The sequence below is a fragment of the Dreissena polymorpha genome, chromosome 3 (assembly GCF_020536995.1).
Source record: "Dreissena polymorpha isolate Duluth1 chromosome 3, UMN_Dpol_1.0, whole genome shotgun sequence".
NCBI lineage: Eukaryota > Metazoa > Mollusca > Bivalvia > Myida > Dreissenidae > Dreissena > Dreissena polymorpha.
Window position 1 is genome coordinate 2,751,720 of NC_068357.1, and position 16,753 is coordinate 2,768,472.

Here is a 16,753-nt window from a genome sequence, read left to right on the forward strand (position 1 = left end):
TCGAATTATTTCGAATTTACTTAATAAGCAGTAACAGGTAAGGGACATGATTTTAATCTAAATTATATGTCAAATGCTTTCACTCTCGTATTGGATTAAAATATCGCATTCACGCTAAAGGCTTTTTTACAAATTGCGTGTGTTTAATCCTGAACGCGATAAAAACACATTTTAATATTTAAAGAACGACGATGCATTTGTGGCAAAAACATATCTTATGATAACATTATCACTAAAGTTCAGACATATTAGAATAAAGTCCAGCATTTCAGCCATGACATGACTGACAATACAAATTCTTCTTAAAATATAGAAGATATTTGTTGGAATCGGTGGAATATCTATTTCAATTATCGAGCTACCGCAGAAAATAATATTTCACGAGTGGCTTAACTACGAATCAGTTTGGTCCTTTACTATACAATACGATTGGGGTTGTATATCTTGCATAGATATTTTTTATTTCACATGAGTATAATGTGCTTATGATTAGCTTTGTGATCGCTTTTTGTCCGTCGTGCGTTGTGCGTCGTGCGGCGTCAACATCTGCCTTGTTAACACTCTAAAGGTTACATTTATTATCCGATCTTCATGAAATTCGTTCAGAAGATTTGTGCCAATTATTTCTTGGACGAGTTCAAAAATGGTTACGGTTGGTTGAAAAACATGGACGCCAGAGGGAGGGGGGGGCATTTTTATTATATGGCTTAGGTAAAACCTTATTAACACTCTTGAGACTACATTTATCGCCCGATAATCACGCAACTTGGTTAGAAGATTTTCCCCAATAATATCATGGATGAGTTCAAGAATGGTTCCGGTTGCTTGAAAAACATGACCACCTAGGGGTCGGGACCTTTTTCCCTTATATGACTAATTGTGGCTATAATAAAACCTTGTTAACACTCTATAGGCTACATTTATTGTCCGATCATAATGAAATTTAGAAGATTTGCCCCAATGATATCTTGGATGAATTCGAGAATGGTTCCAGTTGCTTGAAAAACATGGCCGCCAGGGGGCGGGGCATGTTTCCTTATATGGCTTTAGTTAAACCTTGTTTACACTCTAAAGGCCGCATTTATTTTCCGATCTTCATGGAACTTGGTTAGAAGAAATTATCTCAAAGATATCTTGGATGAGTTCCGGTTGGTTGAAAAACATGGCAACCAGGGGGCGGGAAAGTTATCATTTCATGGCTATTGCAAAACCTTGTTAGCACTCTAAACGTTAAATTTATAGTTCACTATTCATGACACTTGGTCATAACATTTGTTCTAATTACATCTTGGGCTGCTTAGAACATGTCAGTTCCTTTGTATCCCAGGTAAGCGACTATGGGCCTTTTAGGCCCTGTTGTTTTTCAAAAAAGTATCTGAAGGGAGTGTTTGAATTTTGAACCATGCAACCTGGGAACTATATTTTGTATAATTTGTAAACCAGCAAATCGGAGACTGGTTGGATTTTTAATTAGATTTGAGATATGGATATTTAAGTGTCCTTACTAAGAGAAGTTAAACTATAACCAAACGGGGAATGTGGAGTATCGAATTATAGTATACGCAGTTGAAAAATAGCATTTGCAAGTAAGCGTTTTTCATAATCATAGTACCCAAATGTAACAAAGCTTTAACACATATAAATACATCATTAATTTATCATAATAATTTACGCAAGTATAACCGTAAACACATTTGTGATAAAAGTTGCTTTAATTAACAATTTCATATTTTGTTTACGAAAATAAAAATTGTTTCGGTTTGGTAGCTGATAGCTTATACATTTTTTTATACGGCAACAAACACAATTGACAAGCTGTTACGAAATAAGTGAAACAAAAAACAACAACACCACTCTTAGATTTTCCGGGAAAAAATGGGTTCGAACGTGTATGTAAGCCTTAGGCGTCCGACACTATATAACTAAATGAATAGGTTGTATTTAATACATGTATGCCAAAGAGAAAGGCATTTAATGTCGCCATTGTAGTGAGACGCACTGAGTACAAATTAGACGAAAAGATGAATGAAGGGAACAGACTCGCTCCGCACACAAAGTCGTCGAATCGAAAGCGTTCAGTGGTGCTTTGAAGCAAATGCTTACAGTTTTTCTGACATGCACTGTTTCAACTTTAATTTTAACTTTTTCGCAAAAACCGATCTAACAAAACATGTTTGTTATTTGCAATTATAGTTGCTTGCTATCTCCTGTTTATACATAACGAACATGCATAATATATGTGTATGTTTGTATTTTAACAAGAGCCATGTTAACATGGCCATCCCCGGTCAAAATGTGTTTGCTTGTATGAGAAAATTTGTTTAAGAAAGTAGAATAATATTTGTAAAACATGGCACCTGTGTCATCTTTTTATATTTCAAGGATCAATTCGTTATATAGTGTTGGAGTAACGCTGTAGAGAATAAAATATATGGAAATGAAAAAAACGGAGGTAATTAAAAAAGAAGACTATAAACAGTAACTGTTCTTGATCACTGTATTTTTCCTTAAACTCATCTATTCGTTTTACAAGTGAATCTCTTATGTAGAATTAGAGTTATTCTTCTGACAAACATTTACTTTGAAATTAATTAAAGGGAGATAAATCAACAGCTAAGGTAGATAGAGTTATGGTATTTGGTCACTGCACTCTTCCTAGTTTTCATCTGTTTATATTTTAAGTTTCAAGTTAATCTCTTCAGTAGATTTAGAGTTATGCTTTGAAATTAAATAAAGGGAGATAATTAAAAAACTAAGGAAGATAGAGTTATGGTTTTTAATCCTTCTCTTAATTGCCATCTGTTTATATTTCAAGTTTCAAGTAAATCCCTTCAGTAGATTAAGAGTTATGCTCCGTACAAAAAAATACTTTGAAATTATATAAAGGGAGATAATTAAAAAACTAAGGTAGATAGAGTTATGGTTCTTGGTCACTGTACTTCTCCTAGTTACCATCTGTTTATATTCTAAGTTTAAAGTAAATCCATTGAATAGATTTGGAGTTATGCTCTGGACAAAGTTTCGGACGGAAGGACAGACGGACGGACGGACAGACGGACAGAGACTATACCCTTTTCTAAAATTTCGGCGGGGATAAATAACAACATGGATAGAGTTATCTTAATTATTTATTGCTTAAACCTATCATTGATAAACTTTAATAAATGCACGCTTCTGAATATACACAAAACCGTTTATTGTGTATGTATATGTTTACGATTTAGGACCTGATTTTATAATCATATGATCATTATCAAAAAGATAAAAATCCACTTGCAAGCGACACATTTATTCGCTGAAAAGCAATATAAAAAGCGACCGTTCACTGATCGTGCCCATTCTTATCTCGGTGCTATACAAATGTAAACTCTTTATAAGAAGGATATCTTTTAATGTGTGTTTTATTGACTTTTTATTTTTTTTTAATGAACTATTCTTGTTCATTCCTTACGGTCACTGCTTTTAGATCCTATAGTGAAATATAACTTACTTATAACTGTAAACTAGTGTTATTAATTGTAAATACAATATACTTTTAAATGATAATAATACGGACATCAATCTGGTTGTGTGAAAAGGACCGATATTGCCGAAATTAAATAAATAAAATGGCCTCTAACTTTTAGAGGACTATTGATACAGGATCGGATTCAAGTCCTGATTACACGTGCAGTATTTGTTCGGATGGTTTTAATTTGATAGAAGCCACGTTTTATTGTCAACGCTGCTTGAAATGTTATTGTGAAAAGTGCCTTAAATTGCACAATGTACGGAACATAAAACATCCGGTTTTTGGCAGAGAATACATGGAAAAGTGGCCGGTGGTCAAGACAAAAGAAGACATTTTAGAAGAATGCTTAGAACATCCTGGTCACAAATTACAAATGTTTTGTGAAAACCACAACCAGTTATGTTATTATAACTGTGTAGATAAAAATCACAGGTTAGCAGGGTTTTATTCATAATCAAAATAATATTGCGAATGAAAAAGGTAACATTATTTTTAAAAGTTTCTATGCTGCGTTTGGGCTTTAATACTAAAATATGGGAGCTATATACTATTGTTTAGTCATAATCATATTAAACACATTTCATATGTATTTTTTTCTTCATTGCAGTAGCTGCGTACATATGTTGGGTCTTACTGAAAAAGCACATGACATGCGATTTGAGGAAGAATTGGAACATGTGCGCTCTGATCTTATCATGCAACAACTCGATTTCGCGCAACAGGTGGAAAACAAAGAAGCATATATTAAGCTATTGGAGGAGGCTTACGACAACTCTATGGATACAATAAAGGATTATTATAACCGTCTGCTTTATCGTTTGCATTCACTCGAAGAGCAAACAATCGAACTGTTGAACTCCATGTTGAGCAAGATGAAAACAGATCTTCAATCTGATATTCAACGGTTTAGGAAGTCAAATGAAGACCTAAAACGATTTCAAGAAACGGTTGTTGATTTAAGTAAAGAACGAGAAGACTTGTCGTGTATTGCATATTTTAAATCTAAACACATGTTGTCTGAATTTGACAAGATGGTTAAACAGTATTCTTCTGAGAAAGACAAGATAATAACATTTGATTCCGATTTAGAAATTGATAAACAGATCTCCAGCATAACGTGTTTAGGTAATTTTAAGCCTGTTCCAATTTACGCCAGTGTATCGACAAATTATTTAAAACTGCCCAAAACTCTACAATCACGCGAAAAACCTAATATCAAAGTTGATAATGATAGATTTGATTGCCGTGTATCTGGCATAAGTGAAATGCCCGATGGAACTTTTATTATTGTGGACGAAAGTAACAAAAAACTGAAGTTTCTGAACAAAGATTTTGAAATAATATCATACACCGATCTTCACGAAACACCAGCCGATGTATGTCGTATATCTCAAAGTGGAGTGGCTGTGGTATTCAAAGGCGATGACAGTTCGGGAATCCATTTCGTCAATGTGAAAGGCGAAGACAAATTAATTATAACCAAGACTCGCTACGTACAACATCTTTGTTTTGGGATTTGCTTCTCGCAAGGCAATCTGTTGGTTACCTCTGACACTGCTTTATATGTTTATAACCTGGACTGCAAATTGGAGAGATTATTATACAAAGATGAATCTGCTGAACAAAATGGTATTTATATTCAGATATTCAAACTGGTCGTTATCAATTAACTTGCTGCGATGTTGAGTTTATTTCATCCTGACATGACTTTGATTCATGGGCAAAGAATGATGTTCCAGTTTCAGTAAACAGCTTGACCCACGTCATATATGTACTGTATTATGTTTGTAAAGGTGCTACATTAAGCTGTATTACTAGGTAATATAATTTGTGCTTGGCCCGATTTTAGCCAACCTGAGCAAAAATTGCTCACGGTAAGCTTCTATGATCTCTTTCGTCTTTCGTTCGTAGGGCGTCAATAATAATTTTATAAACACTTATTGGCCACTTTTATTTCCAATTTCATTAAACCGTGTTTGAATATTTCCGACAATATTGTCTCGTTGGAGTTCGAAACTGGGTCACTCGAGGTAAAACAGAGGAAATTAGGTCAAATAAAAGAAAATGCTTGTTCACAATCTCTAGTTCAATCTTTATTACACTTGCTCAGAACATTTGTTCTAATGATATCTCGGCCGAGTTTGGTATTGGCTCCAGTTCAAACATTTGTTCTAATATTATCTCGGCCGAGTTTGGTATTGGTTCCAGTTCAAACATTTGTTCTAATGATATCTCGGCCGAGTTTGGTATTGGTTCCAGTTCAATGAACAAAATTGCCAACATGGAAGGGTGACGATTTTTCTTATATGACTAAAGTGAATCCTAGTTAACACACAATTCACATTTTTGTCCAATTATCATGACAACTGATAAGACACCATGTTAACACTGAAGATGTTACAGTTCGTTTTGGGTTTCAGTTTAGTGACCTAGGGCACTTGGCCATATTGTCTCTCTGTATGGCTGTTTTGGTTTGGAAATTATTTGCTGACTCTGCGAGTTAATTTATATTATTGCAAACTATTCGGTGTTTTAATAGGATGCAGCAACTGGTATATTAACATTGATGAAAATTATTATTGGTATAACATGAACTTTCAATGAACACTGTCCCAATTTATATTTATTGAAACAATATTAATAACATTGACATCATACAATCACTTACAATTGTACACAATTATTTGAATTACAAATGTTCATTTCATGTTGAAACAGTGTTCAAGTGTGCAGCGCATCCGGATGGGACCAAATTGTACGTAACAAATTTCGCGCAGCACAAACTTCTCGTGCTGGCAATGGACGGTGCAGTGCTGGCAACGATCACTCACCCTGAACTGATTTACCCCACAGGCTTGCACGTTGCTACCTCCGGCATAGTGCACGTTTGTGGTATGGGCTCTCACAACATTCTACAAATATCAGACGGCGGTATGGTAAGATATGTTGTCGACCATGAAAATGGCGTGAAAAGCCCAAGTTGTGTGTTGTACAGTAAACAAAAAGCTTGTATAATTGTAGGACAATTTCAAAATGAAATTATTGTTTTCAAAGTAACTTGAGTGACTCTTAATTGTGCACGCTTTACTATGATTTTGTTATTGTGTATCTCGCAATTAACGCTGCTCTGCATTTATATTATTACTATAAAAGTCTTCACATTTGAATTTGTTTGAGTATTCTACATATTTCTAAACAACCGAATAGTTTAAATAAAATTGGTTTTGTGTTGGTGTATTTTTAAATGGAACGATAGATCAGTGCATTAATGTCGCTAACGTGTACAAATAGATAGGAAAACACACGGATATTGAAAGTCCAAAGACATCATTTTTCAAGTCTCATCGTTAGTATAGATATTCATACAAATTGACTAATATGTCTTTCAAACTTTGCTAAAGACTATTTGCCAATCACGCATTCAATTACACTGTAAATTTCTAAAAACACGGAGGAAATAACTGAGACAGTATTGAAATGTATCCACAATTTTCCGACATAAAAACTAACATTCCATATCTTTTTATAAAATTAATTATACTGTTTTTGAAACAAACTGCTGTTACCCGGTAACTTACAATTTATTAATTAAGGATAAGTATTGCAATATCGCATAATTATGTCATGAGAAGTGATATTAACCGAGTATTATATTTAATTTAAACAAATACATGAAAAAAGGTCTTATGATAACAGAAATATCTCTCAACGTTGATTGCTGTTCTGGAAATCACTGACATTGTTCCTTCAGCATTGTTTATGAAATATTTCATACTTTCATATTATCAATTAGAATAATTTGTTTTATGTTGTTTAAAAGTCAATTTTTATTCTAAATATGACTGTGCTTTTTAAATGCAATATTTAAATTCACAAAAGATTGGTACCACGTAAAGTTTAAATTATCAAACCTAACTATTTTACTTTAGCTAGATTATACTTATCAGGATAATTTTCGTCTACTGCTATGCGCCTCTCATTCAATTCATAGCCTTTAAAAACAACGTATTCTGATTTATATCCGTGAAATTAAATATCGCACAAAATTAAATGTTAATATAATTGCAACAAATAAGGGTTCCATTTTTTAAATCGGTCATTAAACATTAAATTTTCAAACCATGGAATTGCAAACTAAAAAGTGAATTTACAAAACACAATACAGGCAGCACATGTCTGTCTTCGCTTGTCCTGTTTTTGTTTTTAATTTGAAGCGTTTTACATTCATATTATATTGTAAATTTCACTTGTGCTGCAGTTTCCTTATTAGGAAATTTTCATTTCTCAATCGGGAAACTAGTGAAGTTATATAGCTTGTCTTATTTAAGAAAAGGAAAATTTGAGTCTGAATGAAGGAATTAAATATTTTTGTTTAAATGCTAAAAGAAAAAAAGTAGTTTAATGCTTTTTTTACACAAACATGCACTTTTATTTTATGCGTTCTCAATTTAATATGCACCAGCAAATTTTAGAAACACTATTAAAAACACTGATTTATGTCCCGACCGGCGCGTAAATTAAAAAAAAATATCCGAATGTTCAATCCCTTTTTTGGAAATGTTCCACTACTGATGTTTGTTGGCATAAAATCTCAAAAACCAATAATCAGCAGATGTTTTGAAGCACTTCTTGGCCATAGACCTTGAATTATCTTTAATTTACGGAATTAACCAAAACCTTCACATCGACTAATTGTATTAGAGGTGGGAACTGTCAGCTTCAACACATTCATTTTATCTGGATTTCATATAAAGTACTTACTACTTATTTGAAACGCTATCTTGTCTGTTTCCTGTGTAGAAACAGTACGTAGTGTCTATAGGGGAGATCTTAAGAACGCTCCCACATTTAGGATTGAACCCGTGACCTCCCGGTCGCTAGGCGGACACCATATCAACTGCGCCACATTGACCTTAAACTGAACGGTGAAAATTGTTCTTTTAACATCTTAAGAACGCTCCCACATTTAGGATTGAACCCGTGACCTCCCGGTCGCTAGGCGGACACCATATCAACTGGGTCACATAGACCTTAAACTGAACGGTGAAAATTGTTCTTTTAACATGTATCATATTTTTACATTATCATGCTGTTATTTAAATAAACCAATATTTGAGGATTTCAACTCAAACATGAAATCAATTCATCTACACAAGAGATATGGACAGTTGTTTGTACAGACCAACCAGATAAAAATTGAATGACCTTAGATAATTACACAGTTGCAGAAAGATCAGGAATATTTACTTGTTTGACGCAAACATATAACAGGCATCACCCAATGCTAACAAAATGTTCAGTAATTACGCTTAAACTAATTTGTGAATAATCCTATACTTAATGCTGACGAAGGGCAATGAATAATCCTATACTTTATGCTGACGAGAATAATCCTATACTTTATGCTGACGAGAATAATCCTATGCTTTATGCTGACGAGAATAATCCTATGCTTTATGCTGACGAGAATAATCCTATACTTTATGCTGACGAAGGGCAATAAGAAGCAAATATAACATCCTTTAAATTTCTATGTAATAACGAGTAAACGAGTATTAACTAAAAATTGAAACCTTGTCTTATATTGATCAAAAGGTCTATGTATCTAATCAAAGCTTTTCCAGAGATGATACATCATTGAAATAAATGACCTGTCCGGTAAGTTTGCCATTTTCATAGATAAAACAACGTGTGTGGTCGGTTGTCTTGACGGGCAGATACACTTGCTTCTATATTGAGTGTAATCAATCCATAGAGGCATTATATAAATTGTCAAGAGTTTTTTATTTGCCAATGCTCAACTTGTTTAAACATTGTCTGATAAACTTTTATTATGTCATCAGCGCCAATAACCAGCTTTTACCCTATAGGCCCAGCAGCACACGTCTTATAACTATAACATAGGTCATAGTAGGTAAATGTCTATCATAAGAATTTAAGATAAGTAAGACAGTATCGAATAACGAAAGTAAACCTATGTGAAAGTCAGCAGATCGCTATTAATGGAACATGAGACTTAACTTTTTCTTTTTTTTTTCTTTTTTTTTTTTCCGTTTTTAGTACTTTATTCACTACATAATATATGCACATACCATCATTTTACACAGGGAAAAGTACATATATATATAAACATATGGAATACATGAAAATGAAAAAGGATGTGATGTTTTAAATAATGAAGGACACAAACGAATACAAGTAGAAAAGCATATGAAGTAGATATATTAACATATTTATTTTCTTTTTTCCCTTAAATTTAAGAAAACAGATTTAAATCACAAAAATTATTCCATTTTTGAGTATGTTTTTCAGTTTTACCCTTCCAGCTTGCGATAATCTCTTCGATTTTTATTTTGTATTTAAAATATTCCAAAAATCTTTGAAAAATTGGTGGACATCGTTGATATTTGCATTTAAATATAAAATATTTTCCTAGTAATACAATAAAATTGATACAGTTTGAGCAGTTTCTATTGTTGATAAAAGTATTACAAAGTGAAATACATTCATAAGACAATTTGAAATCAGTACAAATGCTAAGTTGGGATTTTATATATGTCTCAATGTTGTTCCAAAAAATATGAACATTAGGACAATTCCAAAACAAATGCATATTAGTTTCAACAGACATTGAACATAAATCACAGAGACTAGATTCTACAATGCCATATTTAAACAGGTTTTCGTTGTTGGGAACAATGTTCATCATATATTTATACTGGAACGTTCTTAAGGAGGAATCTATTGTGATTTGAATATAATTTGTGAATATTGATTCCCAATGTAACTGTTTATTAAAAAGCATTTCCCATTTGTGTTCTTGTTTGTTGTTTTTTATATGTGTATTCTCTATTAACAGTTCGTTTATAAATTTGCATATTTTTGTTGTCGGGGTGATTCTATTAATAAGGTAACTAGGTGGCACGTATGACCTTTCTTCATTGTTAATTTTTTCTTTCCAGCATTTTGGTATACAACCAACTAACGTGTGGTATTTTAAAAAATCAGAACGGGGCAAATCATATAATTCTTGAAGTTCTGTGAAGGTATGAAAATGTTTGTTCCTGTAGTTAAAGATATGTTCTATTTGTGTAATACCTCGATCGAACCATGTTTTGTAAAACAATGTTTTATTCAATAGAAATATATTTGAATTGTTCCAGAGTATTTCTTTCCCTATGATTGTCTGTTTTTCTTTATAGTTCGCGCGGCACCATCCTTTTAAGCATTCAGTTAGAAATTTAGATTTCAATTCCAAAGAGTCTATATTTGATGATTTTAGGTTGCATTTAAAGATAAAGAGATTGCCATTATTTTCAAGCATGTCACTGTAAATTTTTGCCCATTTTGTTGTTGGTTGATATAACATCCTTTTCACCCAGCTTGATTTTAGCGCGTCTATAAAATTTTCGAGATCAATCATTTTGAGTCCTCCATTTTTGTAGTTTTGAACAATTTTGTTTCTCGCGATTTTATCTGGTTTATTATCCCACAAAAATGAAAACATTGAGTTCTTTATGTCTTTTATAATTTCATTGCCTGGGTTATTTAAAACTGTTAAAGGATATATAAGTTTCGGAAAGGCGAATGTTTTTAAAACAGTAATTTTTCCCATTAAACTTAGTTTCCATTTTTGCCATTTTGCGAGACAATTTTTAAACTCTTTAATCTTTGGTTTGATGTTATACTCGGTCATTTCGTCCGTGTTATTCAAAAATGTTATACCTAACGTTTTTGCACTTTCCGATGTCCATGAAAAATTGTGTTTTTTACAGAAAATAATGTTTGAAAATTTCATACGTCCTATGCGCAGAACAGTGCATTTATTTTTATTTAATCTTAGGCCTGATATTTTTGAAAAATTGTCAAGGGTTGCAATAAGGGTCTCAAATGATAATCTTGATCCATCCAGAAGGAAGCATGCGTCATCTGCGAAGAGCGTTTGTTTAATTTCTGTATTTTTCACTCTTATACCGGAAATATTTTCATTTGTATTTATTTCATTTGCCAATAATTCTATACAAATTATAAATATGTAGGGAGACAGCGGGCAGCCTTGTCTAACACCTTTTTGTATGTTAAAGTATTCAGAAAAGTGACCATTGTTTGTTATGCATGACTTAGCGTCTTTGTAAAACAAATTAATCCAATTTATAATTGCGGAGTTGAAACCAAATTTAGCTAAACTATTCCTCATGAAAGCATGATCCAGACTGTCGAATGCCTTATTAAAATCTGAGAAAAAAAATTAGCCCATTTTCATTGTAAATATTCACTTTTTCAATAGCTTCTGACAGGCATCTTACATTTTCTCCTATATACCTTCCTTTCACAAAGCCAGTTTGCTCTGTGCCTATAATGGTTGGGAGGTGTTTTTTTATTCTATTTGCAATTGCTTTTGATGCTATTTTGTAATCACAGTTAAGTAGTGATATTGGTCTCCAATTATTTAATGTTAATAGATCTTTGTCTCCTTTTGGAAGTAAAGTTATGATACTTTGTTTTTGAATTTCTGTTAAGTTGCCATTATCATAAGAATAATTTAGTGAATTTACTAGGTATTTCTTTATATCTCTCCAAAATATTTTATAGAAATCCGCAGTTATACCATCGGAACCCGGACTTTTGTTGTTTTTCATATCTTTTAAGGCTTCTGCACATTCGTATTCTGTAAGATGCTCTATATTATCCGGATTATTTATTATATTTACATTGTTGTTAAAAAATTTCGAATGGCTGCTCTCCTCGATATTATTATCTTTTTTATACAATTTTTGATAAAAGTCTTTTATATGGTGTATGATTTTCTCAGGATTTTCTTCTATTTTGTTTTCGTCAATTTTTATTTGTTTTATCGTTTTCTTTTCAGAATGATATTTTTCCAGATTAGCGAAATATTTTGTATTTTTTTCGGCTCCCTCAATCCATTCAGCTTTACTCCTTAACATATAACCTTTTATTTTAGTATTATTAAATTCATGTAATAATTGTTTTGCATTATTTAATTGTTCTAAAAGTAAATTATCGTTTGAATTTGATAATAACTTATTTTCAATGTTTATAATATGTTGAAGTAGCTCATTTTCTTGTTTATTTTTAATTTTATTTTTATGGCTTGAATATTTAATGGTTTCATCCCTTATTCTTCCTTTAATTAATTCCCATAAGGTGTTCGGGTTAGCTTCTTGATTAAACTCAACAACTAAATTTATTTCATTTTTAATTTTTGACTGATATTCAGTGTCTAGTAATAACGAATTGTTTAATTTAAAATACCCGGGTCCTCTTTCTTGCTTGTTGGTATTTAATATCATTTTAACAATAGAATGATCGGAGCGATAACCTGGGTGTATTTGGCAGTCCGACACGGCATTTAAAATGTTGTTTGAGATTAAGAAATAATCTAGTCTGCAAAAAATTGGTGGGTGCGTGTTGGAATGCCATGTATAAACCTTTGCAGTTGGGTTTTTTGTTCTGAATATATCACTGAGATCGTAATTTTCTATGATATTATTTATTTTATTTGATGTTTTATGGTTAGAATTGTCCCTTCCATTTAATTTGTCGAAGTTATAGTCTAAAACGGCATTAAAGTCACCTCCAATTATTAATGTTTCGTCTTCGTAGTCTTTAATAGTATTCTCTAATGTGTTATAGAAATTGACGTCATCATTATTTGGTGCATATAGATTAATCAAAATTACGTTGCTATCTGATATATGTAGTTTTATAAGTTGCATTCTTCCAACTATGATTTCTTTATATTCAATAATGTCACAATTGCATGATTTATTAATAAGAATTCCTACGCCATTGCTATTGGAGCTACCGCCACTTAAAAAATATTGCCCTGTCCAAGAAGCTCCCCAATTTGTATTATCATTCTGAGCATTATAGTGAATTTCTTGTAATAAAACAACAGAAAATGCCTTTTGATTTAGCCAGCTTAATACTTCATCACGCTTATTCTTAGTCCCATTAGACTTAACTTAGCAACCCGTCAATGTTGCATAAATAAGCCTTTCATGGTGGATATAATCATCGAAAGTATGGGTTATTTACATTTATTAATGAATAGTTAAGATAATAATTATGAAATATTACAAACTTGAATTAAATAACAGAATGAAATTTATTGATAAAATGTTAAAACCACTTGTTAAAGTCACCAAAAATGTATTCAATAATCATAATAATGATCAATATGACGACAGTTTTCATGTAATAATATATAAATGATTGGGAAATCGACATTGGTTGTGTAGATAAGTTTTGACTTCGAACGCGAAAATGATAGTTTGTATGTAATACTATAAGAATATTTATTACAGGATTTTATACATCTGTAGTGGATATCACAAAGTATTATATTTAGTAGCAACGTAGATTTGTGGTTCTGACTATAAAAAAGACGGATTTTATGTACTTTAGTTCAGCTCATTTTAAAAGCTTGTATCAGAACATTTGGACTTACTGCTGACTTCATAAAATTGAAACTGACAATTGTTGTTTAGGACTTTGAAATTATATTATTTGGAAACTTTGTATAAAAAAATCAATAACATCTTATTATTATTTAAACAGAATTAAATTGGAATTAACGTTATAATTCTTGCCAAATGTTGTGTATAAAAATAAGGTTTTTAGCTTGAATATCAACGAAATAATTTGAGCTACTCTACTCCTCCACATTTTCGCATCATCTTTTCCCTCGGCCTCTGCGTAATGTTTATGTTAAGGTAAACGTAAAACTTCTTAAATGTCACTGAGTCTACTACAGTTTGGCAATTCTAACTCCACACATGTGTTAGGGGTCATTGAGTGAGGTCACTGACCAAGGTCCATAACTGACCTGCCCTTTAATATATCATTGAAACATTTAATACCTAGAAATAAGATTAAGGTAACGATGAAACATCTCAAAAAACTGTTTATACTACAGGTAATCAATTTAAATTTCCAACATGTGATCAGGGGTAACGGTGTGATTTAACTTAAAAAGTAACTTAACTCTAATTTAGAATTAATTAGTGACTTTTTCGTACCTCGAAAACTTGTTAAGCTAAACGTGCAACGGCTTTATATCACTGTTTATACCACATATATTAATGTGATACTTTTGTTCAAGCGTTTTGTGTGAGGTCACTGTCCAAGTCACATAAGCCACAGTCTGACCTGCTGTTTAACAGAAATTTGTTCTTTTCGTGAAATTCTGCTTGCGTGTAGATACTTCATATCGCTCATTTGTATTATGACAATCGAATAGGGAACCAAAATGGAAATTAATATTAAAAACAGCCATCGAATCAGCAAAAAAGAGGGCATCAAATCTGGAGCAAAAACTAGCAATATATGTAGGTGTAACGCTCAGTATTATTCGTCGGCAATGACTCTTATGGCAACATCGTTTTAGCTCACCTGACCACAAAGAGCGCATGGCGAGCTTTTGTGATCGCGACATTGGTGATGGAATAAGAAACATGGCAACAACCCAACATTCTAATTGTATTGAATTAGTCCAAATAAATATAACCATTACATTCCAGAAATGACATAGTGATAAACCCAGTTAAATCCGAAGAACTGTTTCCTTCGAATCTTATTTGACCATTTATCCACTCTAAATGGTATGTCAGTAGCTGTAATTGGCATCTCTCAATTTGACCTATAAATACATATTACTTACAAGTGACCGATTGAACAACCTTTTTGGAGGATATGCAGCATAACCCGAGATATCCCACATAAATTAATCTAAGGTTTTCATATGTACATATACATTCTCTGTTTTCAATTATCAAAAGTTTGTCATAATAAAGTACCTAGAAATGAAATATTTAAATGTCAGGTACATGTACTACTTAAATTCTTCTGAAGTACACTTTGTCCGAAAAGTTTAGTTCCTTCGGGCATCAGGTAAGCGCCTTATGTGCACATTTCCTCTAGTTGAACAAATTATGTCAGATCATGATGTGTAGAAAAGATGTGTTTTGCTAATATGTACCGACAAATCATCAATTTTCGAATACGCATGAATATGTTTTTTCCGTATGTGTATGTTTTAAGTTAATAATAAACAATGTATGTGTGATTATAAGGAATCGTGCCAAACAAAACTTGAAATACATATGTTAGTTTGTTTCTTGGATTGTTCTTAGACATCACGGCGATCAGTATACCAATTAAAAATTGTCCTGGAAAAGCTGGTTTATCAGAAATAAGTTTAATTTTGTTTTGTTGTATTATTAACCCCATGCTCCGAATTGGAGCGGGGGATTATGTGGTTATCTCCGCCGTCTGTCCGTCCGTCCTGGCAACTATCTCCTCCTACACTATTAGCACAACCTTGAAACTTAAACACATGGTAGCTATGAGCATATGTGCGACAGTGCACTATTTGGAATGTTGATCTGACCCCTGGGTCAAAAGTTGCTGCGTGGGGATGCGCCATTTCTAGTTTTAAATGAATTTCATTGAAAAAATCCATTTTTGACAAATAATATGTTAAACACGTTCCACAAGTACTGTGACATTTTCGGACAATTCATTAATGCATAGCTCTATTGGTTCAAATTCCTTTGTGGTATCCAAATATGCAACTTCACAATTTATATCACTTTGTTATCGGCATGAGTATATAAGAAATATTAATACTTATACTAGCAGTTCCTGACGTGAAATGCCAGATTTGATCGGTAGCGGACCCTGAACGCATATGTAAAATGTGTGATTTAAATATATAAATAATGTCAGTATGCCTGAACTCTCTTGCCAGGGCATGATTCTTTGAATTTTTATGGAAAAACGAATCGTATCAATATACCCCCTTTAATTAACAAGTATTTTTTTATATGTAAACAAACAAACAAAATCCCGAATGTTCCAGGACTAAAGCGAAGTCTACTTATATCATGGGAAATCCAAAACCAGACCACTCACCAAAATAATGAATTCCCATAATGGTCAGTTACTTGAATATTCGTACAATGAACCCAAGCCAATATAATTCATTGTTACAAAATATGTGCTACTAAACATACAATTAAAGTACACTGGCGCCATGCACACTTTTTTTATCTCCTTTTTGAATTTTTGTATTTCATCTATACAATAGCAATTGTATTCTTTATTAATCTACCAGATGGTTAAAATAAAAATTATATGTGTTTCTTGTGCATATAATTTTATTATAATACAATGAATTATTGTGGTATGATTTGTACAATGTCTATATATCCAAAG

At 32.3% G+C, this 16,753-nt stretch overlaps 1 protein-coding gene across 1 annotated transcript; it reads left to right on the forward strand.

Moving 5' to 3' along the window:
- The first annotated feature begins 3,452 nt into the window (after positions 1-3,452).
- On the forward strand, positions 3,453-6,674 carry LOC127873543 (uncharacterized). Its single transcript, XM_052417425.1, has 2 exons — positions 3,453-5,140; positions 6,230-6,674. Exons 1-2 carry the CDS (start codon positions 4,045-4,047, stop codon positions 6,571-6,573), a joined length of 1,440 nt encoding a protein of 479 aa, XP_052273385.1. The 5' UTR covers positions 3,453-4,044; the 3' UTR covers positions 6,574-6,674.
- Positions 6,675-16,753: the final 10,079 nt, after the last annotated feature.